This window comes from Echeneis naucrates, chromosome 18 (genome assembly GCF_900963305.1).
Source record: "Echeneis naucrates chromosome 18, fEcheNa1.1, whole genome shotgun sequence".
Lineage (NCBI taxonomy): Eukaryota > Metazoa > Chordata > Actinopteri > Carangiformes > Echeneidae > Echeneis > Echeneis naucrates.
The window spans coordinates 10,517,083-10,537,559 of record NC_042528.1 but is presented as its reverse complement, the minus strand read 5'-3'; the positions used below and the strand labels follow the sequence as shown (position 1 = coordinate 10,537,559).

Below are 20,477 nucleotides of genomic sequence, written 5' to 3'. Positions count from 1 at the left end.
ACTTTACATTTTCAGCTCAGTCACGCTGCTCTCAATGTAATTTGCAGGCACACACAGCAGTGAGAAAGCTGCAAAGACCCACTGCACAATGGCTCAGAAACAAAAGGCAAATAGGACAAAGGCACAAGACACAATCAGTTGGCAACTTTAACAGCTTAACAATTGGATAATGACAGAGCAAAAGAGACTTAAACCCATACGGTGTGCAGAAATGAATATTGCCTCGGAATGAATGATAACGTTCCTTTGTATCTCCTGGATCTGTAAATAGTTCAATGCACATGCAGTAACACATTTTCTCCAAAATAGGAATAACACTGTATGACACTGTCTACTGTTGCAGATTGGTGCAGTGATTAGCACTGTCCACTGTGCGGAGTTAGGTTTGGGGTATCCCTGTCTATGCAGGTTAGCTCCAGCTTTCTACCACAGTCACGCACGTTTAGGTTAACTCATGATTCTACAATATGGCCCCGAGTGAGAGTGTGAAAGGTTGTTCCTCTCTGTATTTCACGATAAGATGGCCCTGTGAGAGACTGGGGACCTGTCCGGTGTGACCCCACCCTCGCCCTATAGCAGCTAGGACTGTTGTCAGCTCTCCTGCTATCCTGACCCATAAGCAGCATAGACCAGGACTGAATGGTTTCAGCTAGTGATGGCTCTACGGATATGACATCAAACAGATTTCAACTTCTCAAATGCGACTGAACTTTGGATATTTCCAGTTTGCCTCGCACCAATAAACACTGAGGAAAATGATTTTGGTGTTTATGTTAGTTAAAGAGAACATTCTCTTCAAATATATATAAAACACAACAGTATACGCTCAGCCCTGTTGGGAGTCTGTGACCTATTCATCACAGCAGCAGAGCAGCAGAACTGGGGAACCATCCCCCCCCCCCCACCCCCGTCCTCTCTGCCAGTTTCCACAAAGAAAGGAACAGCTCACTCTCATAGAAACTGGTGTAATTATAGATGTAGTCACTTTCTATATCACTAAAGACCATCAATCCTAATTAACTGGTTTTCTAAGGCATAACAGCAGAATACTCCAGCATCAAGCTGATGAGGAACAACTAGACTAGAAATTATTTATTGTAAAAAGTGTGTGTACTTGAACCTCTTCTAACCATTTGTGCATGGTGTGTGTTGTAAATCAAAATGTATCAGTGCATACACGTGTACATGTGTCCCGGTGCTTTTCTGCGTGTTGCCCTGTGTGTATGTTGTGTTTATGGATTGTTAGTACTGATCAGAATGCAGAACGGGGCTCCTCCCTCTCAGCTTGCCGGGACAGCCGTAACTCTTGTCAAAATACAGCAAAGGCTGTTGTGCTGCTTCGAGATGCAGCTGCAGCATTTTTAGGTAGATATGAAATTCTGTCTTTTATCACCTCCTCTTCCTCTTCCTACATGATGTCCCACATACCGTTTTACGCATTCTCCTACCCTTGCTCTGTCATTCCTTTAACATATCTTGCTTCCCTTGCTTCCTTCCCTCCCTTTCTCTTTCCCCATCTCAGCAAGGTTGGTCATGTGATCAGAGGTGTTCCCTATTTAGCAGCCGGTGCCCGCGTGCATCTCTGAAGGAGTCCCCAGTGGAGCGCTTAGAGGAGGCCACTAACAGTGCAGAGGACAGGCGAGGAGGGGAGGGAGCACACGGGAGAAAGACTGAACAACGTGCAAGATAGAGGTCTGGGACAATGGGAGATAAACAGAGGGCGAATTAATAACACAGCAGGGAGCCAAAGTCAAGAGCCCAGCAGAAACCTGCATCTACAACCTTTTTGAACTACTCTAGCTAGTGTGCTAAATGCTATTTGCTAATAATAATAGCTATTTATTTTTACTTTACTGTGACATTTTACTCCCTCGACTGTACATGTCTATAGACTATCAATGGGGCAGCATGGTACGTTACTGCCGTGCCCAGGACTGTCAGCAAAGTCCAAAGATGTGCACATTCGGTTAATAGGTAATTACAAATTGCCCACAAAAGTGAATATGAATGGTTGCCTGTCTGTATGTGGTGGCCCTGCAATGGACAGGCAACCTGTGGAGGATGTACCCTGCCCTCAGCTAGAATAAGCTCCAGGCCCGTAGCAACCCTTCACTAATAAACACCATAGAAAATGCAATAACGGGCCGGATGGTGTATCACTAAAAGAGGAAAAGAGGCTCCAGGAAAGGTTGCTAACTGCATGCTAGTTGTCTGTAAGCTTATTAGCTCAGCTCAGAACAACATGTTCATACTGTTTACTCAAAATAAGTATGTATGCGGGTCCATGGTTGCCGTGACAAAGTAATAAAACACTCTAAAGTACAGTCATCTCCACACAGGGAGAAATGAAAAAAAAAAAAAAAAACTCAAACATCCTAAAGTAATTTCAATCTATATGAATCTGAATTATGTTTGTCCTTCTCCTGGCACTGCATGGGGAAAAAAAAAGGCTTGAAATAGCTTTTGTTTCTCTGCCCCATCAGTGGTTCTCATTATTTGGTCACAAGTGGAGCAGTCTTCATTTATCCTCCGAGTGTAGATTCACAATGTCATCTGGCACAGTAAAGTTTTACTTTGCCCAACTTTCCCCCGTTAACTGCAGAGAGAGCTTGGCCAGAGCTGGTCTTGGGTATCGGAGTCCGGCCCAATTATGTCTGCCTGCCTCTGTCAGATTGTTTATACCTGGCTGCACACGTGTGTTTGTGGGTTTATGGAGGGTGGCTAAATTGAACAGGGGAATGTGTGCGTGTGTGTGTGTGTGTGTGTGTGTGTGTGTGTGTGTGTGTGTGTGTCTTTGACTACATCTTAAAACACAATCCCAACCTGCTCCTCCTCCCCCGACCATCCACAAATCCCTCCCTCCCCCCTCCTTCTCCACAGCCATCTCTCTACCCGGGAGGCTTTTCCAGAGCGCACGGCTAATAAAGTGGGCCAGGTCCGCGGCTGAGCACTATTTTTATCAGAAAGCAATTTTCAGGAGGTGCCCACAGGTAAGCGGGTCCCAGCGCCTCAGACAATGAAGCCATGACAAGGAGTTTCCCCATGCCATTAACCTCTGCTGAGCTACCAGAGAATGCCCTGGTGCTCCCGGAGCACAGCACAGCCAGTAAAGAGGTCTGCATGGACCCACTCCAACTCCCTGGATTAATATCAATACCTCCAAAATCCATTTATTTAGCTTTAAATTACTCAGACAGAATTAATATATGACCAATCCCCTCCTAATGGCTGCTATTTGCACATTAGCTCTTTCTTGGTATGTATAACATGAGAATTGTAAGGTTTCAGAGAAATAAAGAGCGATATATGACCTAACCCAATGAATAAAAGGGCTACTAAGGTGAAGGTGACAACGGGATGATGAAGGGGAGGTTTGCATTGTTGGGGATGTGTAAAGACAGATGGATTCGCACGGAACCATCTGGCCTCTTTCTTCATGCAGCTGGCCGTTCTCGCTCTGCTCGGAAGAAAAAAAAAAACAAGTTTCTGCTTGTGCATGTTATCATAAAGTCAGTCTTCCTTCTTATCTGATGAGTATTATCGGTGAACTTCTGCAGTAACTGGAGCAGCGAGGACTGTGATGTGTTTTTACTCACATCTTTCCTCTCTGTCTGTTTTGTACCAGCATTCATTTGTGCAACTTCGAGAAAACCATAAGAGAAAACTATAATGAAATTGTCAACACCTCCACTATTGTGCTTTTTTCCTCCACTTCATCAGTTACTTTACTGATTTTGCATGCAAAAAATGTTATTAGAATTAAGGATATAATCCATTAGAATACATTTAAATGCACAATTGTGTAATTTAAAAAATTTAGATTAACTCCTGCTTTAACAAAAAAATGTAGCTTACATTTCCATGCATAAATACTAATATGAAAGAGACGTGGTTTTCAGCTAAAACTGCTAAAGAAAAACACAAATGCAAAACCTTGTGGGGCAAAGGGGGAAGTGCACTGAGCTATATGCATAAGACTGAAATGTTATCACCTTAAACAATTTCTGTGTTAAATACAAACTTGTAACTGTACCAGTGGCTCACTGACACAGAGCAACATGCTTATTTGCTCTCCTTTTTAGCTTCATTCCAGCCGCTACCCAGAAGAGATCAGTTCTTCTTTCTGCTAAATTTACTGATGTACGGCAACAACTGTCAGCTGTGGCTATAAGTGACACACACAAGAGTAGGAAAAACCAAAATCTGCTAAAATGTGTATTTGAGGACTGAAGGATTTATGGCGAACCACTACAGGTTCCTCAGCAAGATAAACTAAAAATACAACTCAATAATTCATGTTTCTAAATTGTGGTGTTTTTGATTTTCCAGAATATTTGTTTGACCGCTAACTACAGATACTCGTATTCGAGTCTGCTGCTCACATCGTATTTCATATTTCTGACAGAGACAGTGTTGCTGAGCCAGCATTAATATGCATAACAGACTGACATCACTTGATTGGCATCTTGGGAATGCATTTCACAAAAACTTATAAGGATATATCACAAATGAATGACAGCAGCAAGAAACTTATTTAAAACAAGTACAACTATCTTTGTACCTTTTCAGTCTTTTCTAAGTTTCTGTCAGTTCATATTTTCTCAGAAGGATACAAATTGATATTTAATAGAATCTGACTTCACTGAACAGTTGAATCATTCAACACAGATTATGAAATGGCAGGGTGCAGCTAAAGGAACGGCCAAGGAAAAAGTGGGAGACTAAAACTGTGAATAGCTGTGAAACCTGAGGTTTCAGGAGGACAAAGAGAGAGAGGGGAAAGGAGAGCAGAGAGCTAGAGGACAGGTAGAGGAGCTAGGACAAGGACAGCAGATAAGGGACACATCAAGACAGGGATATATATTCCGAACAAAAGAGGTTCATGGGGTGACGGAAAGCAAGGGAGGAGGAAAGTGGTGATGGCGGAAGGGAGACAAAAACACAAACCACAAGAGAGGCCAAGAGACACAAATGGCCAGACAGGGAGTAAGACAGACTGACAGGCGAGTAAAAGACATACAAGTGAGATGGAGAGGGGGGAGGGAATGAAGGGAAATGGAGGAGGGAGGGGGAAGAAAGATGAGCGCGGCGGCTGTTGTTGCTCCCAGCGGAGACGTTAGGTTTGGTATGAGGCTGGGCCTGTCAGGTCATCCTTCTCTCCCTCTCTCCTGCCCAGCATCCTCTCCTCTTCTTTTCTTTTCCCTCCTCTCACAATGGCAACAACAATCAGCCCTGTTTGTTATTATTAGTGCTAAGATGCAGCCCATCCTGCCAATCAAATTGCCCTGCCACCGTCTCAGCCTCAAGGAGCCCGAGCAGTCTGAGCAGCCATGGCCTTGAATACAGATTCACGTGTTGTACAAATCCAAATTCCATGAAAAATGAAAAGTTCAAAAATCTTTCGTAATCATTTACTTTTCTTTACTTTTCTTTCTCACAAATCCACAAACAGTTCCACACAAACACAAACAAATCCACAAACAGTTTCAGGCATTAGTAGTGTTTCATTACTCTGTGTAGCAGTTTACTGTGTGAAAATTTACATTTGGCCTCATCTCCAGCTCCCCAGAGTGACAAAGGAGTAACACTTGGGTGATCCTTGAATACCTCTCCTGGTTACTGTGAGATGTTTGGCTGCCTACTTTTTCTCAGAGGTGTGTGAATCCATGCTAGAGATTCATTCCTCTTCTGTAACTCCTGTTTAATTATATCTTCCCTCTTGTTTCAGGCAGTAGCTGCTTTTACTTCTGCTCTGTTAAATTTGTTGAAGCATGTCGGCCAGCTTCATAAATCCAAAGAGGGGAGTTTGGGATTTACCACACTTGCAGGTTATAAATTATTCATGCTGTGTGTTTGCCAGGGAAACACCACTTTGCCTACTAAAGTAATCAAATGTCATGTACACAGATCCATATTGTTTGGGCCATCAATGCTAATCTGAAAACTAAAACCTGGTTCTGAATATTTGGACATGTTTGTTTCAATGGCAGGTCTTGATGAGCCTTATTAGAAGATGTGCCCTCAACCTCCTCTTGTCTGGACAGTATAATGTGTTGAAGGGTATTTCCACTCTGATTTGAGTTCAAAGTTTGCATTCCATGAAGAAAGCGTAAGCTTGAACACTAACACTAATTCTTGTTTGGCATTACTTTTCATTTATGTTAACAACTGGTGAATCACTGTCATCTGCTGCCATGTTTGTCCCACAAAGTTAGTTTGTGTATCTTGTGTTCCCTGCATGATTGGGTGACCAGTCCCATGACCTCACTCTTTGTCACTCTACGTTGTTGACAACGTGCTAAAATCACTGAAACAATAGCGAACGACGTTGACCTATTTGCTGGTGAACAGTGGCAGGTTGTTGGAATTATCAGGAAATTACACACTATTATAGTTCTTATTCTTGCTAATTTTAATTCTTAAAATAAAAATAAAATCTGTGTACTGAACAACATTAACCACCAATTCACTTCATTCATTATCCAAACCCCTTATCAGCGCAGGGTCTCAGGGGGCAAGAACCAATCCCGGCTGACAGGGCGCAAAGTCAGGCTACGCCCAGGACACGCCACCAATCTATTAAGGGGCTGACATGTGAAGACAAACAGCATTCGCACTTACTGGCAGCTTAGAGTTACCCATGAACCTAATGGACATGTCTTTGGACTGTGGAGGGAAGCCAGAGTAACTGGAGGGAATCCACGCGAAACCTTCTGGCTTTGAAGCCAACCGCTGCACCACTGATCCGTACGCCAAACAAACCAAACACCCCATGAAACAGTATAGCAGTCTGAAGATTTCTACCAGTGAACCTTAGTCCAAAGTAATGCTGTGACTTTGAGAAAGAGACTAAAAGTTCATCGACTACAGGACTGTTGATCTCCAACTCCCCCTGACCTTTGACCTCCTCTCTGAGGAGACAAGAAAAACACTTCTTCTCTTTGGGTATCAATGACCCTGACCAATCCTTAAAGCACAACTTTTCTTTCTCAAGGCTACTTTCCCAATTCATCAGACAAGATCAAACAATATAAGAATAGTGAAATACGAGATCAAACATGTTTCTTCTCTTCGTGTTTCAGGCTGTTTAATTATTGCGAGAAAAACTGAGGTCATCGCAAATGTTTGAAATATTTATGAGATGTTATCATTAAATTAGATCAGATCATTAGAAGCAATTTCCATTATTCTGACAGGGTAAATTTTTGGTGGGAAAGAAAGAATAGAAATGAGAATAGAACAAACAGGATGCACAGTTAATACAAAACCATGCAGCTGATAAATAAAGATAAATGGTGCGTCTTAAGAATGCCAAGCTGGGGAAAAAAAAAAAAAAAATCTCTTTTCTCTAAGCCATTACGGGCAAATGTACAGCTGGGAGGAGGTACTTGATTTTCAGATCCTTTAAATAAGTGTTGTAATTATCCGCTTGTGTGTGCGTGGTTGCAGAGGGGAACACGTCTGCCACAGAGGCCCATGAAAGATTAATGCTGAGTAGCCACTGGAACACTGCCGCAGCCGAGGTGAGCCTTTGTTATTGCTTCGAAAAAGGAAAACACCTCTCCACCTCGGTTTGCACTTTTTGTACTGATGCTGCTGGGGAAATTTGTTCATTTGAAGTGGTGAAAGTCAATCAGCAGGATGTCAACTCTCAACTTTATATCCTCGAAATATGGTTAATCATACTATTTGGCAACAGCAGATACCTTTTGCAGGACACTTGCTGTGCTACATTATGAATCAACACTAAAACATTCTTATTTATTGAATTTGGCATTCTCATAGTATTGCAAACATTTCATTTGAAAATCTAGTGTATTTGTTTTAAAGAGTCCCCTCTGCCATGATGCCAGAATTAACCAAAGAAGGAGTAATCATAAACTGATGGTCTCTATAGTTATGTAATGATTATTGTCGTAAGTTAAATATTGAAAAGCGAGCAGTGTAGAAGTTGTGCTTCCTATTCTGTTAACATGAAACTAAATCTATGGGGGTTTGTGTGTGTGGTTTGTTTTTAACCTCTTTTTATCTAAACCAATCAGCTTTTGGTGTCAAGACCTAGCTATTTCAATCAGCAAGTAAATGTGCCACTTCGTCAGACGGAAAAAAGACATGAAAACACAACTGGCAATAAAAAAAATCTATTCAGTGACTATAGCATTTCTTTAAACTTGACTTTTTTTTTTTTTTTTTTTTTTGTATCCACTTGGGGAGAAACCAACTGTCATGACAATGGTGACACATTAACTAACAGGTGCTTACATAAAGCTATATTAAACTAAATAGCCCCCATTTATTCATATTAAAACAGTGTATATCCCCTGAGTGCTTTTTTATACTGTTCACCAAACCCGTGGGGATATATTAGTTGGTAATTGCTAGTTAGTGAACACAGCAAGCAGTATGTCCTCCCTTTTAATTATGCTTGTGCTATATAGTGGGTTCACTGAAGACAGCAATGACTACAAATAAAAGCCATGATCATTATTGGAAATATTTGAATTTTTTCAGTCAGCACGCGAGAACTTCAACAATACGATTTCCCTAACTGACAGCAAAAGAGAATTTCAACCTGCAACCAGTAACTCCAGTTATACTTCAATTCATTCTGGAAATTCTACATGTTCATGATTTTACATTTGGGTTTTTCTTTTTCTTTTTTTCTTTTTTTTTGACCATCTGCTTTCATTTTTCAAAACCTTCCAGCGGGTGAAGCAGGGCCTGTTCCATTTGAACATGCGAACAGTTGCATAACAGGGTGTAAAGGCTCTGCACTGCCTCCCCCTGAGGACCTGAGGGCAACGAATGCAGAGAATGCTCACGTTTGCACAGAACAATAGCACGGGTGGTGGCTTGAGTTAAGAGAGTAAAATAATTCCTCCTCCTCTCCTTTGCCATCCTTCCTTTGTCTTCCCTTCTTAGTGAAAATGGGTCACCTTTCTTTTATCAGGAGAATGCCTGTGTAAGTATAACCTCTGTACCTGTGTATGTGCATGCGATAGTTTTACAGACTAGGGGGGTTCCAAGCCATGGGGAAGTCATGTACAAGGACTTTGTGCATTTTCTGGAGCTCATGTTGTTTAGTGTTTTCTTTAGAATTTTATTTATTTGTTATTTTTTGTAGTGGTTGTGGGCGGTGTTAGGGTTATTATGGTGTTCTAGAGATTGAAAAATTCGTTGTGTTTATGTTTTTAGATGGATTAGGATTAGAGTTGGTAAAATATAATGTAACAGTTAAAATGTCAGTTTATAGACATATATATACGATATGTTGAAATCTTGGTTTTAATTATCCTTCTCTATCATCTCCGTTATAGAGAATCCACAAACAACACTCTGATATCACGATGTAATTAACGTTTTCTCCATTAAGTAGCATTAGTTTTCTACCTGAATAGAAAAGGTGAGCCGGGAATACCCGAATGAAACTTCAGTTGACTACATCTATCAACTTCTATCAAGTCTATCAACTTGTGTATCCTGAAATCTGAGGTCGCCATGTTCAAGGCCTTGATGTGGAGGTAGCAGCTCAGAGTTACAGCCTCAGGGCTGTTTATGCTTGTTGGGCACAGACTTTAAATCAGGCATGTGGACACCAGCAGCGGTCCTGAAACATTGTACACTGGTCTATATTAGTGGACTGCCTCTTGTGGGTTGGGATCAAGTTTCTGCCTCAGGTGAAGTAACTTGGGGTGTCTTGCTCACGTGTGAGCTTAAAGTGTAGTATGGAGTGCATGACTGACAGGCAGCACTGTGTTAAAATGCAGTAGAAGCTCAGCTGGAAGACAAAGCTTTCAACTGACCAGTTGATCTAAGTTACACCTACTCCTCAGTAGGTAGAGATTCTTTTTTTTTTTTTTTCTTCTCAGAAAGCTTTAAGTTGCTTGCTTGTTAAAAATCTTTTCAAGTCCTTTCTACAAGTACAACATGAAGTTCCTTCTAGTCAGAAGTATGGGCAAAAGGCCCAGTTTGAAAATAACAAAAATTTATCTTTAACTATGAGTAGATGTTTGAGACTGCAGCTCATAGATAATATACTCCCTGCTTGAATTCTTGGAGAGTTTGATGGGCAATTTTGTCCATCAGATATAAACTAAAAGAACACAAGCGCTTAGACTGAGCCAGACTTGCCAACTACTTTTTGTCAGATTACTAGATTTGTGGGCAGCGACGGGCTTTGAACTTGAAAAAAGAAGAAATTCTGTTACCTCTTAACTGCGGTCTGTGTTTGGCAAAGTGAGACGCTGCTAGAATTAAGGAGAGATATTAAGCCGTATGCACATTTGTGTCAGCAGAGAGATGACTTGTGTATTTCAGTGTGTGTGTTTTTTCCAGGCCAATCCTCCATTGTACCTCCTGACAGAAACGCTGTATCTCCGCTCCTTGTCTCTCCCTCTGTGCATGCAGGTAGAGTTGGATGGACTTTGAAGTGAGAACGCTGATGCACTTCAAAAAAAGATCTCACACACTTTGCCTGCATACCACAAGGAAAAAGAATGGAAGGAAAAAAAAAAAAAAAGCTTTTCTCCGCATCCTGATAGAGTGCACTCTGATCTATTCCTCTGTCTCCTCATCTACTCTTCCATCTACCTCTCTCTGAACATCAATGCAAAATAACTCTCGGGAAGTCGTAGCGTACAAGTGCTGCCATGACCGCAAGCGGGTAACTGTTTGATGCACAGACGGTGCGTACAGTTTGAAATGCTACCACCTAAGCTGCTCTCTGTCATTGTGCGAGCAAAAAGAAAGCAGTCGGGGGTGAAAGGAGTTAGTCTCAGATAGTATCTGATGATAGCATGGCGTCATTGGTGCAGTGGTCTTTGTACCACAGTATCACATAGTATCACACATATCCTTATCATTTCTGCTTCATAGCTTTTTAAAATCCCAAATAAAGTACCTGCTGTGAAGCATGTGTGAAAAATGCAACTAAACAGGCTAAATTGAGGCTCAACAAGCTATTTTTTTTTTATATTGACAGCCCAAAAGCATGATTAACTAATACATTTTGAGCTTTTCCATTGTACATTTGGAAAATGCAACCAAGTAATGAGTTCTGATTTAGGTTTTCGTACAGTATTTCTCAGGACGCTGTCACCTTATGTGTAAAAAAATTAAACAATCTGTCACAACTTGTTTTTTACTTTAAAATGGAAACATCTTTTAACAGGTATTATACAGGCATACAGGTATTATAAAAAACCATAGTTGGTGTCTTCAAAGCTTCTCTCAGAGCTTTCCACAGCGGAGACACTTAAAGTCACACACCCCATTTAATAACATTTCATGCCAAGGGTCCCTCATTTGCTTTTAGAAATGTATTTACAGCAGTGTTTGACTATTGACCTTAATAGTCACACATGGTGTCATTGTTTTTTTTTTAAAGGATAAAATATTAACAAAATAAATTACTCTTGCTGGTGATCCCCAGATTCAATGAGTCTCAATGTGGAGGCAAGGGGTCCCCCCAATAAGAGCCACTGCTTTAATTAACCTGTGATAAATACATGCATCAGACTGCACACACACTGCACAAATTGTGAATAAAGACTGTGTATAAACTGTGTAAAACTGCTGTTTATAAATGTCGGTCAGTCTGTTCGGTGTGTGTCATATTTTGCAGCAACTTCATTGTAATTATTAGCCCTGTTTGCATGGCGTTGCTCAGAAAGAGTCCAGTTGGAGCTGAAGCGTCTGACTTTCTGTCCTTCTTATATCATTCTGCTGTTATATATTTAGCTAAATTATCCCTCAAAGCGAATTTATTTTGTTCATTAACCAATTCCCTTAAAATGGCTACGTCACCTCAGTACGTGTAACTCACTGAACCTTGAATAATAATAATAATATTAGTGATTAGCAGAGGGAGCCCCTTTCATTTGTCAATGGCCCTGTTACTACGTTAATTACATTTACAACCTGACAATATGCAATACAATACACAACGTATACACAATGTTACAATACAGATATGAACTCTCACATAGAATCAATAATAACTTGAAAAGGCCTATTTTTCCTCTTCTTTCTCTTATAAGGGAAACACAAAGTAATGTGCTATGAGAGATCAGTGGCTTGCGTGAAAGCGAGCTCTGCAACAATGGCTTAAACGCATGTTTTGCTGTCAGACACTGCCTGGGCACTGTGGTTAACAAACCAATACAGTTATCAGTAGTGGGATGACTGGTTTTCACCCACAACTGATGTATTCGCATTCCATAGTAGAATTACATTTTTAAAAGAGTCACTCGGATGTATTTGCTGAGCATACCGAAGTGTAGAGGTAGCCCTCGCTGTTCATGGCAACATAGAGCCCTGTCTTGGTGCTCTGGATGGCCACTATCCTGAGCCCCACAGGAATCAAGTTGAACTGCACTGAAAGAAAAAAAAAGACAAGGAGGAGTGGTGTTAGAACAATCATTCTTTCTTTTAAACCCTTACAGTTTTTCTTTTTGGCATAAAAAAAATATATATTGCTTTCCAGTTGTCTCCTTTTTTATCCTCTGTGTTGTACAGTGTCATAGGCACGGAAGGAAAGAGTGTGGAAAAAGAGACTAAATGAAAGAAGGTGAGATTAGAGGAGGTAGATTTAGGAGGGATAAAGTTTGGTTGATGGTACACCGGAGGGCAGAAAACCCTGAGAGAGACAAAGAGACAGCATAGTTTAGCATAGAGATTTAAGAATACAGTACATTAGAAAGTGACATCTCCTGAGCCTGCTTTGAATTCAATTCCTGCGCCCCGACACAGTAAACAGCACTTTGCTGAATCCCGTCCCGTAGAACCTTGGATTTTTTTTTTGTGCATAGCTCTCCATCTTAACTATTTTCAGCCCGGCCACCAGAGCTGTCTTCACGCTGTGAATTTATGTGCGTGTGTTTCACTCATTCAACAAAAGAGTTGTAAATGTTATATACACACTGTATGTTCTCATAACTTCTTAATAATAAATAGTTGAATCAAGGAATACATCCAGTATGTTTATCTGCATGTATATGTGTGAACTACTTATAAGTCTGGAAAATGTTGCCATATCAGATATTTTCACATATCACATCATATCACATGCTGTCTTTAATTACCTGACCAAATGCCAGCTGACTGGATTGGATTGATGTCAGAAAGACAACTTCAAATCAAATATAAAGATGAGCTTCACAGATTTATTACTATTATTCAGGAAAAATAATATTCGAATTTTCATTACTTTTTTTCCCTATTGTGTTAAATTCAGGGAAGAAATTAATATGAGGGCGTGTCAGTGGTATATTTTCTTTTCTTTAACGAGGTGTAAGTGTACGTTATAGAATGACAGCCTGGTTTCCAAGATGACTGATTTCACAGAATCATGTTTTAGATTCATGGAGCCATTAGTTGCTATCAGGCAAATCAATTTCAAATCAGACGTTCTGCCAAAATAATGGATGTAATTGAAGTCACATCTGATATATGATTTATGGTATGGCCGTGGAAAGTCAAACTCCAAAAAGGTTAGTTATTTTGTTTAACAGTGCATATTTTCCACCGAGGTGCTAAGAAATTCAGACACCGCACATTTCCTCGAGGAGTTGCTGGAGAAAAAAAGAACCCAATCTTTTGACATTAAACAGGACAGATCTCCATTGTGATAATACAGTAATGTCTGCACATGCATGTCATCCCCCCAATTCCACACCTCTCTCTCTCTCTATCCTTGGGGCCATGCTTCTATTTGCTCGATCAATCACTGGATCTCAAACAGTCAGTTTCGCAAATGAACAAGGTGTCACCAAAGACCATGGCCAGGATGACAAATAGAGCATGGCACACAGGCAGACACACACACCTCCCTCCTTCTTGTCTTCCTCTTCCTTCTGCTCTTGCATTTTGCCCTCTTACATACACTCGTGCCGTCGCTGTGGCGATCATGACCCCATATAACCTGCTGCATGTTGAGACACACAGTAGGAGAGCAAAACTACCACGCCAATAAAATGAGCTTTGTCTCTGTATGGTGAAGTGCTGTGAGTGCGGCTGTAATAAGAGCATAACTCTGCATGAGCAGAGTTTATAAAATCAAAATACAAAAGCAGAAGGGTATGAACAGACTAAATGATATGATCTTAGTGGTGATTCTTGAGATCATGCTTTTTTTTCCATTCTGGACCGGTTCCAAAGAGCGATATGGCCCAAATGCAATGTTATTGCCAAAAAGCTGATTATAATTGAAGGATTTGAAGAAATTACAACACACACAAAATAATTTCTTTTGCAATGTTGAAAGTGAAATATCAATAACAATGGAGCATGCCTCAAACCTGTGTTTGGTTATGCCAAGTAGCCAAACAGGGCAAAGTTGTACTAAGAAAGTAATAAGAAACAATATAGTGTGATTTTACATTATCCAACTGATTCTTCCTCATGCAGCTCAATAATGGTGTAAATAAGAATATCCACTAGATGGATTATTGGTAAAGCTGCTTTTAGCTGGGACCTGTTATCTTTAAGTTTCATTCCATAGATGGAATTTGAGACACTTTTACAGGGTTCTTGTTTGAAAAGCTGCAACATTTAAACTAGGGCCGCCAAACGACTTTTTGATCTGATAAATCACCAGGCAGCTGTGGATCAATCACGATTAATCACCATTCCCAAATATGACTGAAAAGTGATAAAAGTTGCCTTTAAGATTTATTTCAAATCAAAAGAATGTAATAGGCCTGAGGGAACATGGTGTCTACTTTAGGAATACAGAGTTGATCGCCCCTTTCAACTGATCGCAATTAACATGTTAACGTTGACAGACCTAATTTAAACATTTAAAGTTGGAAAGGTTCCCTTAATATGCTTCGAGGCTATATTAACTCACTACTTCTGATAACAGTTGTAATTTCAGCCTACAAAACTGTCACCAGTTAAAATATGAGACACTTTTTTTCATCTGTCTCGGTCTGACACACTGTTTTAAAGATTACTGAGGACTTTGCCACCTAACCCATGTAAACGTTTGAGTATATGAAGTTTGACAGGCACAGCAGCTATAATGGCTTTTGTTTCTCTCTCCCTCTCTCACTTTTTCTGCATTAAATATATCGGTCTTTATTCTTCCCAGTCAAAAAGAGTTTGTATTTTCATATAGCTCACATAACTCTCTGCCTGGATGATAGCGGCACGCCATCCCTCTTTGGTTTTCCGTCTTTCCTTGTCCCTCTCTCTGTCCTTCTGTTTTACTCGTTTTTCTCCCTCTGCTGCTCAGAGTGTGCTGGGAGCTGCTAGATTAATCAAAAGTCTTTAGAGGGAGGGGACAGAAGAGGAGGGGAGGAAAATGAAGGGGAGGAGGAAGGGTGTTGCCAAATCAATCCCACAAGTCAATTTGAGGCCTGAGATCGTCTGCACAATAAATAAACAAGGAGAAAGGGGAGACTGGAGGAGGGGGTGGAGGGGGAGGCAGTAGCAGGACACAAAGTTAAGCTGTGCAGAGGGCATCTGCAGGCCTGCTCACTGTGCTGCCGCTCTGCAGTGTTGGATTGTGCTGCCCATTTAGTCTCCACTGTATTGAGAAGAGGATTATAGTCATCTGTGAGAAGGCACAAAGGGTTTAACTTCTGGACAGGAACTGACCGTTCTTAATTCTGTTTCCTGTATGAATAAGCTGACTGGATAAGAGCATTTTGATGTGATAGCAGCATCTGAAATGGAAGTTAGCTGACTTCTTGTGCAGAGTGACAGTCTGCATTTAATAAGTGTCCTTTTCCTTAACTAACCCAAAAACTGTGTCCCAATCCAGGAGCCAGGTCTGGTCTACAGAGGACTTTTGACATTTTGATCAATCACCTACCCATTGTGTCACAAAGTTTGGCTCCTGTACCTTAGCAATCTTGACAACTTTGAGTATTGGTTTTAACAGGTGCGTAGTTGCTGCTGAAATGAGCAAAAAAAATAAAATAATGCTCACCGTTTTCAGGCTCTTGGTTGGAATAGTTTGTCATTTCATTTTATCACCGGCACAGAATTGATTTTAGGGATGGGTTGGGCCACGAAAGAGCCACACTTTGAAAAGAAAGGCGACAATTTCCAGTTTTATATAAAGGGTGAAAGATAAAGGAAGGATGTGGCACAGTCAGTCTTCAAATGCGGCCCCTGCTCTGGGACACAGACCAAATAATCTACCAACATTTGGCTTCTGCAGGGCAGGTGACTTGCAACATGCAACAGGTGTTTATGCTAAGTGCTATGAGTAGATATCAGCCAAACTCCTGCTATATGCTTAATGTTAAATTATACAGCTAGTGCGATTATACTAATTGTCATGTACTTTTTCACAGTGTTTTCACAGTTTCTAACGAAAGGTAGCTCTGGCCAAACTTAGTAAAGAAGACCCTTGTATGTTTTCATTTCACTTTCTCTTCCTGTTCTCAGTGTCTTCATGTCCACTTTCCCCGGATCAAGCCCAGCACCACTTTAAAATCCCAAGATTTTCCACATCCACCTACTTCAGTGCAGCATCTAGATGTAAACACAATATATATATGTTCAAAACCTGCCTTAAAATGTCACGTGGTACAATTAATTGTTTGAATAAAGTTTTCCGGCTACAGAATTGTACATTTATAGTACAATAGTACTATAAATGCATAGTATAGACTTTCGTCACCATTGAAATATGTCGTATACAAAGATCTTTTGCATCTGAAATGGCAAATTATTAACATTATTTTCAAATATATCCTTACTTCATTATATTTAAAATAACATTTATATCTGGAGTAATACAGGCCAGTACACTGCAATTAGGGAAATTACACATGCATTAACAAAGATGGAGAAAACAGGTTAATTGGTGCCGTTACCAGATGAAATAGCTTACGTCCATTTGCACACTGTCATTTGTGTTGTAAAATAATGTACTTTAACGCTTCAATAGTAGATTAAATGACTTGTTGCTGGGCTTCATATCTGATTTCCCTGGTGGTCAACAGCTCTTTAAACAACTGCCTTCATTCTCCTGTTATTTAACTTCCACCTCTCCCCCAGGGCTTCCCTCCCCATAACTGATTTCTCTGTGCCTTTATCTGTCTTCCTTTCATTCCATCTGTTTTTCCTGTTTTCTCTCTTATCCTCTTCTCTTTCCCTGGTGCTTTCTGTCTTTTCAGCCCCCGTTGTCACGAATTAACGCTTTTCCTTTCCCCGCTCTTTTTTTTTAACATCTATCCATTTTTCTTCCTTATTTGTTCCCTTTCAGTTCCCTCGTCGCCTGATGCCATTCGCTCAGACTTCTGAAACCGATACTTTTCCATTCCTGTCCATTCATCTTTGTCCTATTTCGCCCTGCAGCCTTCTCTGCCTGTCTCCTCATCATTCACTCTCTTTGCTTCCCCTCTTTTATATCCCCCATTTTCAATTCTCCTTGTTTTGTATTCCTTGTGTCAGTCTTCTCATCCTCACAAACCTGATCTGCCTTTCCTCCTCATCTGGTTAGGACAGCTTTTGCTTTCCATGTTCACTTTTTTCCCCTCCTTGAATGAAGCGGTTCTCACACAGAACATAGTTTCCCCGATCTGCCCTTCAACTCTTTGAGATTTCAGCAAGACGTAGCAGACCTGTTCCAGAGCACTGACGGATAAAATTTTGCTCCAACAGTGGGAGATGGTAATTACAGTGGATAGTAGTACGGGAATCAAATGCTCCTTATGGCTTTCCAATGCACACATAGAGCACACACATAGAGTAAATACTTGTTATCTTTCTCTCTCTACTGCTTTCTTCCTTTTTTCGCTTATTCTGTCAGACTATCTGTTTCCTCTTTCCTCCTCTCCAAGAAACTGAATTCACAAAGAGCCCAAACTCAGTGACAACCACACCACATTTACTCTGGCCCTGTTTTGCTTTATGAATTTTTGAATCTTCCTTCAGCTCTCCTGAGAGGTCTCTCGATGCCCATCTATTCCTCTACTGATCTCTTCTTTACCCACAGATTTTGTCACCCGCTTCGCTTTAGTACCACTCCACCCCATTTTATATTTGGATTAACCCCTGCATACAGACACACTCTCACAGATTACAGAATACTGTAAACATCTTAAAAACCTTGAAAACCTATTTTCTCAATCCTCTTACCATGAGCCATGGGATCCTACAAAATAATCTGGCGTCTTCTTTTTTTTTTTACACTTTCTTAAAAGAGGTCTGGGTTCTTTCTTAAATCAAATAACGACTCTGTTTAAGTAGGAGACCACTTGGATCATACACCAATTAGAGCCAGTGGAATTAGTTGCGGGGTTGTTTGCTTTAGTCACAGCGGTAATCAAATTTCTAAATAAACAATAAATCACTTCACTATATCCAGAATGCTAATGGCTGAAAATAAAAACAGAGACTTTGGCTACTTTTTTGGAATTTTGAGTGATTTCAAACTCTTTGCAAAAATGTTTTTCACAATACATATCATGAGGTGAAAAGAAACCTTTCGCTGCGAGGAGTGTTGAAAACTCTTAATAAGCAGTAAAAAATAAGCCAGTCCAAAAAAAAAAAAAAATGGCTAAAATGTGCAAGAACATCCGTATCATCCTTTAATGGCATCCTCTTCCATGATAAATAGATAATAAATCTCAACATGCCCTTCTTTCCTCTTTCAGCTTTGTTACATAACAGCCTGGCAGAGCCAAGAGGGGGGAAGGAGAGGGGAAAAAGGAGCAGTATGAGAGGAGGTGGGGTGAGGGGGTGGCAACTCCCCTGACCTCCCACCAGAGGGGGTAGACACAGTGATCGAGGAGCCGTCAGCTCTGTGCCAGCTGCTGCCCCTGGTCCCCATCACATCCCTCCCCCTAATCCTCTCTCTTCCTTTTCTCTCCATCAGCCTCACTTTTTCCCCCTCACTCTCACTGTCTCGCTCTCTTCCTCTGCCAACGCATCTTGTCTCGGCAGCTCAGTTTTCTCTGGCGTGTTCCACTGTACCCTCTTTTTCTTCCTCTTCTACTCTCTGATCCTCCTGATCTATTATCTATTTCCACCCCTTTGTCACTTTTTGCTTTAAAATCCAGTCACTTCCAGCTTCCTGACAACTTCCTCTATCACCTAGTTGTTTAAGCCCTGAGGGAATTTGGTTAAAGAAAATGTGATGAAAGTACTGCAAGGCCATACAAAAGGAGCTCTTGTCAATGTTCGTTGTGCTGCACCCCCCCTCAGGGCTTCCGTATTGTCTCCCAAGATTTGTCCAGCATGCTCGTCAAAGTCCTACCATTCTGACAGGAAAACCAAGAGTTGAACACACCTGGCCAAGGCCAATAGTGTAACATGAAAGATGGAACAAGAGGGGATCAGAGATTTAACCATTACCCTTGACCTCCAGCAGGTAGTAGGGAACCTGGAAGAACATTAGATTGGTGTCATTACAACAGTTCACAGCAGTAATGTTCAATCCTGAAATTCTATGTTTACATGAGCATATGTTCATCTGACGGGGTAACCCCAGTGAAGCCTACAGTCCAATGTCCAATGTCCATTACTTGCAGTTTACTACCCTGAGAATTCTCTGTCTGGGGCATGGGACATCACATTAGCTGCGGACACCTGCATAAATATTGTCCAGTGTTTCCAGGTGAAATGGAGATGTTGAATCAAATTTTAGACCAAATAAACAGCTAGCCTGTCAAACCCGTCGGGTACAACCTGTCCAATCAATAACCCCCCCCCCCCCCCCCAAAAAAAAAAAAAAAAAAAAAAAAAAAAAAGCATTGGCATTCTATCGGGTGGAAAAGAAAGGACAAAAAAGTCTGCTAATGTTAAACTGGCTCAACTCAAATCAACTAAGGTAATAAGGACATAAGGGTTAGTCCCGTTTAATTATCATTTCAGACTAGTTTTATTTCCTTTTATGAGCTATTCTGTAGAGCTTTGAGTTGTGATCCGGAGCAAGAGCTACACTCTCTGATGAAATATATTTCCAGATCAATTTATATTAAATCTAATGATCTCCCAGCAAATCTAGGTACAGCAACAATGTTCAGAAAGGGGCAGGAGCAGGGCGAGAGAGGGGGCTGGCAGCAAACTTTTTGCACGATGATCCCCATACAGTTTAGTCCAGCTGTTCAAAAGTGGTCGAAGTAAGTCGAAGTAAGAAACACTTTGTTGATAAAGTTTGTACAACGCGTGATATATATTAGCTCTAAAAAAGGAAGATTTTGAGGGAAAACTGGAGCTACAATTGAAATGGAGTGAAACTGAAAGCTGCCTGGTTCAAGCCCAGTTTGTATTATACAGTACGTCTGTTCTCCCAAGGAGAGCACTGACGATAAGCCTGACAGTCCGCCCCCCACACACACGCACACACACTCACACAGTCATGCACACTTGCCTTAACAAAGGTACAGTACATGCTCACACAGCTATTTTTACCTTTTCAATATTCTGTGCAGCCAGGTAGATGATTGTGGTAGTGATTGATACTGACTCACAATGATGTCAATCATTCAAGTATTCCTGCATGAATGAATGAATGA

At 40.9% G+C, this 20,477-nt stretch overlaps 1 protein-coding gene across 1 annotated transcript in view; it reads right to left on the bottom strand.

Moving 5' to 3' along the window:
- Positions 1-20,477, bottom strand: part of LOC115059302 (fibroblast growth factor 14-like) — a gene marked incomplete at its 5' end in the record, with an annotated part of 38,508 nt that overhangs the window by 13,689 nt on the left and 4,342 nt on the right. The window contains one exon of the mRNA XM_029526959.1: positions 12,272-12,375. Within this exon, the coding sequence (XP_029382819.1) occupies positions 12,272-12,375 (104 nt within the window). The remainder of the gene's footprint in view (positions 1-12,271; positions 12,376-20,477) is intronic.